Source organism: Euleptes europaea, chromosome 7 (assembly GCF_029931775.1).
Source record: "Euleptes europaea isolate rEulEur1 chromosome 7, rEulEur1.hap1, whole genome shotgun sequence".
NCBI lineage: Eukaryota > Metazoa > Chordata > Lepidosauria > Squamata > Sphaerodactylidae > Euleptes > Euleptes europaea.
Window position 1 is genome coordinate 11,217,047 of NC_079318.1, and position 9,401 is coordinate 11,226,447.

General features: G+C 43.0%; 1 protein-coding gene across 1 annotated transcript in view; it reads right to left on the minus strand.

The window, feature by feature from the left end:
* Positions 1-2,772, minus strand: part of RMND1 (required for meiotic nuclear division 1 homolog) — a 33,249-nt gene extending 30,477 nt beyond the window's left edge. The window contains exon 1 of the mRNA XM_056853659.1: positions 2,278-2,772. Within this exon, the coding sequence (XP_056709637.1) occupies positions 2,278-2,772 (495 nt within the window). The remainder of the gene's footprint in view (positions 1-2,277) is intronic.
* Between the last annotated feature and the right edge of the window lie 6,629 nt (positions 2,773-9,401).

Genomic DNA, 9,401 nt, shown 5'->3' on the forward strand with positions numbered 1-9,401 from the left:
ACTGGAAGAAACTACAGCGCCAAAAACTGGTGTCTTCCCCCAAAGTTCTCTTTTAGAAGTTTCTTAGGCATCCAAGACTCACTATAATGTAGAACTGTGCTGGCTTTTCAAGGATATGGGAACCTAAGGACACATTTTACAAACCACTCTCTCATATACACACACATACTGCAGTATAACGTACTCAGGAGGAATACTTGAGGGAACTGCAACATTAGTTACTTAGACGTATTTTGAAATATTACCCTATGTAACAACTGCAAAAACATCTACAGTTATTTTTACATGGTAGTTGTCAAAACTATGCAAAATTGCAAGCTACCGCAAAAATCTATACACATAGGTCAGCAGCCAGTAATTCAGTAACTTCACATGTTAATACAGTTGTAAAGTTATAGAACTCTAGTCGGGTTATAGAAACAAAAACAATTCATTTGATGCTTAACAGGTTTTCAAAAAATTGGAACAGAGTTGTCTCCTTAGAATTTGCACTAACAGAACATCAATCCTAAAACCTGAATAAGTTTACTAACCAGTTGTGGCACCTCCTACTACACTAAGGGTGGGAACTGTTCTGTCATCTAGAGATCAGTTATAATTCTGGGTGATCTCCAGCCCTCACTTGGAGGCTGGAAACCTGAGCTCTCCTGTAGGAAGTGGCTGCTTTGGAGGGTAGAATCTACGGCACTATACTCTTATAAGGTCTCTCCCCTTCTCAAACCCCACCATCCCCAGGATACACCCCCAAATCTCCTGGTATTTCCTAACCTGGAGTAGGTAACCCTATCTCCTTCCTACCCAACCTACGCCCCCCGGCAGCATCTACCAAGGAAAACTGTGGCCCAGTTGTGTGGTGCCCCCAAGGCTATTTGTATGGTAGGGAAAACCCCGGGGACTTGTGGGAGGGGTGCCTCACTTTCCCCTGTATCCCCCTCCCTATATTTCCCCTTTGCCTCCTCCTTCTGGCAACCCTCATAGCTCTCCTCTTTCTCTGCCTCATACTCTTCTTCTCAGCCATTCACCAAACTACCTTTTATCTGCCTATCTTCAGCTATACTTATTATTTGCTTCGTTTATACTCCGTCTTCCTTCATAGTGGGAAACCAAATAAGCTTCTATTATTTTCCTCTCTTCCTTTTTAACTGCACAACAACCCTGTGAGGTAGGTTAGGATGAAAGGATGTGATGGGTCCAAAATCACCCAATGAGCTTCCACAGCAAGATGGGGATTCAAACCTGGGTCAGCCAGACCGTACTCTGAAGCTCTAACTGCTATACCACACTGGCTTTCATAGGGTGGCTGCTGTCGAACAGTAGCATGCAGTTGGGCCTAGTTGAGTCATGCAAGGCAGGTGGTATCAAGTCACCCAGAGGTTGATGCCAGGCCTAGGGTTGCCAACCTCCAGGTGTGTCCTGGAAGTCTCCCAGAATTAAAATTGAAATCCAGACAACAGAGATATGTCCCCTGGAGAAAATAACTGCTTTGGAGGATGGAAGCTATGGCATTATATTCAGCTGAGCCCTCTCCCCTCTCCAACCCTTGCCCTCCTTAGACTCCACCACAAAATCACCAGGCATTTTCCAACCTAGAGCTGGCCAGGCCCCCATGAGTCCTACCTCAAAGGCCAAAAATAGGCCTGGAAAAGACTCTGCCCTCTCCCTTTAACTTTTTACTCAGAGAAACGCAGCCAGAAATCTGTGGTTGCCTAGCAACAGCCACTGAGGCAATCCATTGCTTAAAGCTACAGGCCTCCCTTTATCACTTTTGGTTTTCTTTAAACCCTTCAATGTATGTTTTTTAGATTTCACATTGTGATGTGTCGCCATGGTGCCCCCTATTGCTGGAGGGTCCTCTGTTGCCCAAGGCCCTGGCAGGCGTCAGCTTCCTAGGCCTCAGAAATGGAGAATTAATGCATAGGCTTTTTGCTCCTGCTTCTTCTCCCGACACAGGGTGTTATAGCCTTAGCCTAGCACACCCTTAGCCTCCTTCCTCTTTGGCCTTTGAATTTGAAGCAGCTTGACAAAGTCATAGGTTCTGGTGTTCAACTAAACAAAACAAAAGCCTATCCAACATGCACAGTGTCTCTTTTATTGACCATGGCTACTGGTATTAACTGAGCTGAAGAACTAGTTAAAAAAAGAGCACAGGCTTCTATGGGCAGGCCCCAACTCACTCACTCAAAAAAGCATAGATTTTCTCCAGATCTACAGTTTTTAATAACTGTTCTACACAACTCCATTAATCATTGGTCTTTCTGACCAGACTTCATACTGTACCTCTGTTTCAGACAGTTGTGGCAGATTAGCTCTGGATGGCTGCTTGGTCCTAGATGCCTTTAGTGGCCTTTTGGTTGACACAATAGCTTGATTTGGTATGATTTTACCTGTTGATAAAACTGAATAATGTCGCACTGGTATCTCACTAAATTCTCTTGTACACTTTGGTTTGTGCTCATACATTGAAGCGTTTGCAGTATGAAACTGTTCCCAAGTTGAAGGACAGCTGTCCATAATAAAATGATTCATAGTTTTTGCTGCAGTAGTAACATCAGCCTGTAGACATCTCTGCCAGGTTTTCGCTTGCCCACAAGTATTAGTTAAGTGAGAAGCCACCGTTTCTGGAATGCATAGATTGAATAATCTTTTTGCAGATAGAGAATTGCTTAACATCCCATACAAACTGTTGCTTGATGCTAGATATCCATATTTATTGAACCGTTGGCCTATTTTATGAGGAGATATAGCCAGGAATCTCAGCAGTTTAGCTGCCATCTTGTTAGTGCAACCTGAGTAACATTTGGAAAGAAATACACTTTTATTAATACAGAAGACTGATTTGCAGTAACTAGCAATGCAAACATGTTAGTACACAGGACTCACACCTCATTTGTAGGCCCATATTCAAATAAAAGTAACATGAGAGAGCATAAGGATAGATGTATGCTACCTACAACAATAAAAATGGACAAATGTTGAGTTAAATTAGGATATCTGTTCACAAACATTCTGAAGCCTGCTTAACTTCTAACAGTGATATGTTCCCTTTCTCAGAAAACTAGAACTTGTACTGTGAAAAGGCCACTTGAAGTGATCTATAATGACTCCCAGATGTTCAGTGCAGAATTTGCAAATTAGCTTTGGACTTAACACCATTTACCAGTAAACGACACATCCACAAAGCCCAGAACCACATGCACCCAACACACATTGGTAGTACCTCTGTTGGATAAAATCAAAATGTATTCCTTAGGAACTTCATTCTTTGATCTGAGTGTCCTGTGAAAATCTAAGTTCCAAGGAGGGAGAAGATCCTACAGCAGGTGGAACTTTTCTCCTCTTACCAGTGAATTGTAGCCATTGCTGCATATAAAGAAAACATGAGGCATCCCCTCTTAAGATGGAAGAGCTGGAGGAAGGAAAAGTGGGGAACAAACAACATTCTAATGGAGGGGAAGGTGCTATTGACACCTATGCCTGCTGTCAAAAGTCTGGGTGTGATCCTGGATGCCTCCTTATCAATGGATGCACATTCACAGCCGAAGCAAAGGAGGCATTTTACCATCTCCACTAGGCTAGGCAGCTGGTGCCCTCTCTCTCCTGCCCCGACCTAGCCATGGTGATCCACGCAACAGTCACCTCTAGGCTAAATTACTGTAACTCGCTCTACGTAGGGGTGCTCTTCAGACTGATCCGAAAACTCCAGCTTGTTCAGAATGCGGCAGGGAGGTCCTTATGGGGACTCTGCTGACTGACGGCACATATTAAGCCAGTGCTCTAACATCTGCATTGGCTCTAGGTAGAGTACCAGATCAGGTTCAAGGTTCTGGTTTTTACCTTTAAAACCTTACAAGGCCTGGGACCTTTGTATCTTCAGGATCGTCTCTCCTAATATGCCCCCCAGAGAGCATTACACTCTGTGAATACCAACTTACTGGTGGTCCCTGGCCCGAAACATGTCTGGCTGTCCTCAGGGCTTGTATGACTTTTCCACCAGGCCTAGGGAGCCAGCGTGGTGTAGTGGTTAAGAACGGTGGTTTGGAATGGTGGAGTCTGATCTGGAGAACCGGGTTTGATTCCCCACTCCTACACACGAAGCCAGCTGAGTGACCTTGGGCAAGTCATTCTCTCTCAGTCCCACCTACCTCACAGGGTGTCTGTTGTGGGGAGGGGAAGGGCAGGTGATTGTAAGCCGGTTTGAGTCTCCCTTAAGTGGCAGAGAAAGTCGGCATATAAAAACCAACTTTTCTTCTTCTTCTAGGGCTGAGGACAGCTACAGTATCCATCTCAGCTTGCCTCCCTTCCTTCCCCCCTTTCTTTATAATTTCAAGCTATACATTATAACTGCGGACCCAGATTGCTCTTCCCCAGTCTTGCCATGGATTCCTGCAATGAATAGTGCCAACTGATCTAATAATCTATTGTTATTTGACCTAGCTTTTAATCAATATGTATTATGTTTTTAAATATGTGTATTATATTTTATGACTGTTAGCTTCTCTGAGCCCGGCCTTGGCTGGGAAACAGAGCGGGATACAAGACCAATAAATAAATAAATAGAACCTTCTGCTGGGGTGAAGGAAAGCAGTTGAGATCTAGCACTATGTTCTCTCTTCTAAGAGACTCTGCCATAGATGGAAGAGCTACATACTTTTATCCAGTTTCAAGCTATCTAAGCACAACACTGTGTGAGAATCTCAGGGTCTTTCCCTACAAAACAACTGGTTAGTGCTGATTTAGGTAAGGGCAAAAGACATGAGTTTAGAAGCAGAGCCCCAAATTCAAAACAAACATTGCCACCACAATCTCATACAGCATTGCATTTGGTTCTCACTCACATGATCATTCTCCAGAGTGCCTGGATGTCTCAACACATGTCCAGATCTTCCTTCACAGCAGCATTAACTCCCCCAGGTGTGGCCATTCCTACATCAATCATGTATATGTTAAAAAATTTTTTTTTTTAAAGTATTTAGTCACAGTAACTCCAAATACAAAAGTGCAGTTCTATTAACGGGACAGATGTAAGGAGACAGATTGTTTTGTGGTACAAGTTCACTACAGTACTACTATTATACTAAGAAAACCAAAATATTCCACCACAATAATTAACCAACAAATAAAGAATATACATAAAATCTGGGCAAGTATGCCATATAGTAATGCAGATCTATAGAAAGGCCATCATCGTGTGCACATTTCAGTGGCATTCAGTGGGATTTATTTCTGAGTAAACGGAAACTTATACAAACAACAAAATGGGGATGCAAAGGTGTTAGGATGAAATGCCTCAATGAGCTAACAAGTAGAACTAGTCCCTTAATACATTGGGGTATCATTGCAAGTCAGTCAGCATGGGCACAAAGAGCATGGGCACTTCTTAGTGCCTGCCCTCCAGTCACGGAGTTCCGTCCCAGCTTACACATATTGAAGTCCAAACCTAAGAACCTTTCAAAAGTCTTCCAAGACATGCCTGTTTGGATCTGTGTTTGGGGCAAATACATGGGATATCAGTCAGCCCATCTAATACGTTATCCCATTCTTCCTCCAACAAACTCAGAGTGGCATATGCTGTTCTCGCTCACAAATTTTATCTTTACAAAAATCCTTTGAGGTAATGTTGAGCTAAGAGTGGGTGTCTGGCCAAGGTCACCCAATGAGCTTCATGGCAGTGTGGAGATTTGAACCCAGGTCTCCCAGATCCTAGCCCAATAGTTACAACACTACACCACACTGGATATTACATTTGCACAGTTTTCTACTATTACCTATTCCAAGTTACCGGGACATGGTAATAATACATTTAGATAAATAACCATGTTCCTATAGTATTCAAAACTCTTAAATAGCCTGAAATTCATTTATACATAAAGTCACATATTATAAAGTAAGTAGCTAAATTTGAGGTTTTAAAACCCAATCTGGAACAGCAGCACCAATGACAGCACATATGAACAATCTAATCCTATGCAAGCTAATTCATAAATCCCAACAAGCTGACTTGAACTTACTCTCAAGAAAGCATGCATAGTTTGCAGCTTTAACATTAATGGTTTCTTTGTGAAAGGTCAACACAACTATCAAGTGCGGTGTGCATTAGCAGGACTTGACATGGCAGCAGCAAAGAAGGCAAAATCCCTACTAGAGTTTTAAGAAAGAGGCTGATGGACAGTATCACAATGCCCTTGTATAGACCTACTGTGCAACTGAATCTGAAATATTAATCTGGTCACACCTCAGAAAGAATAGAGAGTTCTAGAACAGATGCTGAAAAGATAACCAAAATGATAAAGCACCTTCTCTATGAGGAAATGCTAAAGAGCATCTTATTTATAGAAAAACAAGATGGGAGAGGGTTTAAGAGGGTTAAGTTTGTAAAATTGTGCATGGTGTGGAGACTTGGTGGAATTTGTCTTCATCTCCTAGGATACTTGATCTCAGGACTGTTCAAAGTTGATACACAAAAGGTTCAAACACAAGGAACTACAGAAAATATATAATTTATGGAATTCATAAATGTAATGGACACTGGCTTTGATGGCTTTAAAAAGAAACTGGCCAAATTCCAGTTCTATCAAGAGATACTACCTATGAGAGCTAGATGAAACCTCAAATGGCTTCTGGGAGGATTACAACATGGGGAGGTTGTGGCCTTCATTCTACTTCATGGGCTTCCTCAGAAGCATCTGGTTGAACGTTGAGGTGACAGCAGCTAAATAATGCCATCCTAAGCAAAGTTACTCCTTTTTAAACCCGCTGACATCTACGGATTTAGAACGGGCTCAATTTAGGAATGGCCACTAGTCTGACCCAAAAAGTCTGTTCCTTAAATTTTCCACTGCAAAAGGGACTTGGTCAGCTCGACTGATAAACAATACTGACCTTAAACTGGAAGGAATTGTCTGGAAAACTTGGTGTGGCAGGCCTACCTTCTGAAACCTGCCTTCTAGGAAGGAGGAGAGCCACTGCAAAAAGATACCTGTGACTTCCCTCCTCTCAGGCAATCACACCTTCATTAATACACCGTAATTTTATTAGAGACTGGAAACCAGGTCAGAACAGCCTCTCTTCAACCTCACCACTAACACGAAGGGATTAGCGGGAAGAGGACAGCTCAAGTTCTTAATGCAGGGGAGCCACTGCACTCCGCTCCGTCAGATGTGTCACTGGCCACCAAGATCAAGTTAATTCATGCCATCGTATTCCCTATTAGTATGTATGGGTGTGAAAGCTGGACAATGAAGACAGCTGACAGGAAGAAAGTAGATTCCTTTGAAAGCTGGTGTTGGAGGAGAGTGTGAAGGATACAGTGGACTGCCAAAAAAACAAACCAGTGGGATCAAATCAAGCCTGAACTGACCCTAGAACAGTGATGGCGAACCTTTTAGAGACCGAGTGCCCAAACTGCAACCCAAAACCCACTTATTTATTGCAAAGTGCCAACACGGCAATTTAACCTGAATACGGAGGTTTTACTTTAGAAAAAACAACTTCCCTGGACTCCCAGCTGGGCGGTGGGGAGTCCAGGGAAGGGGGCGGGAGCTTTGAACTGCTCCACACTGCCTGAGCATCAATTTATATTAAAAAAAATCACAGAGCAATGCAGGAGACAGAAGCCGTCCATTCTCCAGCGCGATGGCTGGGCCGGAATCAAACGCGATTACATCTCTTGTTGGAGATCTCGGCGCTGCTGCAGTTGCAGTGTGATTCGAACCCAAAGCCGGCTTTAAAAAAAATTAGCTGCGCCATTGGAGTTTGGGAGCATAAATTCGGGGTGTGTTTTTTCCCCTTCCTTTTTAGTATAACGAAGAGCATTTCAAAGTTTTGTTTTGAAAAGTAAGTTTCCAGAATAGCGGGTAGAGGCCAAACGACAAAGGAAAGGCGATCCTAGCGCTTGCAGAATCTCGGCGGCTGAAAGAAGCCGCTAGAAAGGCCGAAGGGGGTGGGTGGATGCTGGAGGGAGGCGGGGGAAGGGAGTGGGGGGGGGGCGCTCAGGCAGCCTCGAGCGCTGCTTTCAATTTGTGCGAGCGAATAGAATCCACCTCCCATGAATAATTCAAGGCAGCCGGCCGGGATCTGCCGCGGCTGCTCTGCTCCCAGGCGGCTCCTCTGAGCGCGTTCTAGGGCCTGGAAGCGAAAATGACTCAACTGATGTCACATTATGAGAAGACAAGAATCACTGGAAAAGACAGTAATGCTAGGAAAAGTTGAGGGCAGCAGGAAAAGAGGAAGGCCCAACAAAGGATGGATGGACTCAACAAAGGCAGCCGCAGCCCTCACTTTGCAAGACCTGAGCAAGGCTGTCAAAGAGAGGACGTTTTGGAGGACTTTGATTCCTAGGGTCGCCAGGAGTCGGAAGCGACTTGACGGCACAACACACACAGAGATAATTCACAGTGGATAGCCGTGTTAGTCTGTCTGCAGTAGTAGAAAAGGGCAAGAGTCCAGTAGCACCTTAAAGACTAACAAAAATATTTTCTGGTAGGGTATGAGCTGGTAGGGTATGGCTCACGAAAGCTCATACCCGACCAGAAAATATTTTTGTTAGTCTTTAAGGTGCTACTGGACTCTTGCATCTGAAGTGAGCTGTGGCTCACGAAAGCTCATACCCTACCAGAAAATATTTGTGTTAGTCTTTAAGGTGCTACTTGACTCTTGCATCTGAAGAAGTGAGCTGTGGCTCACGAAAGCTCATACCCTACCAGAAAATATTTGTGTTAGTGTTTAAGGTGCTACTGGACTCTTGCATCTGAAGACGTGAGCTGTGGCTCACGAAAGCTCATACCCTACTAATACAACAAACTTTTTTACTTTATGCCACCACAGCTGCAAGAATGGTCTATGCAGCTAAATGGAAAATGACTGAGACACCGGACAAAACTGATTGGATACATAAAATGTTCGAACTAGCAGAAATGGCGAAACTAACTGCGTTAGTAAATAAAAAAGACAATGATGAATTTGTCAAGGAGTGGGAGGCATGGACTGTATACTGTAAAAATGAACTTAATATCCAAAACGTTAAAGGTTATGACTTAGACTAATTCCAATTGTTACAAATGGTTATATTATAGAAATATATAAATGGGGAAGTAATTTTTTTTAACAATTATAGGATACTTTATACAGAATTAGAAAATAAATGCAAAAAGGACTATGAAGATAAATTAGAGATAGATGAAGGAAGAGGGGAAGTCACAGTAGAAGAAGTAATATACATTGTAGGTTAAACTAAGATTTGGAAGAGACTAATGGATAATGTTAATTGATTGTATGGAATATATAAAAAAATAATTTAAAACATTTTAAAAAAAAGAAAGCTCATACCCTACCGGAAAAGATTTTTGTTAGTCTTTAAGGTGCTACTGGACTCTTGCATCTGAAGAAGTGAGCTGTGGCTCACG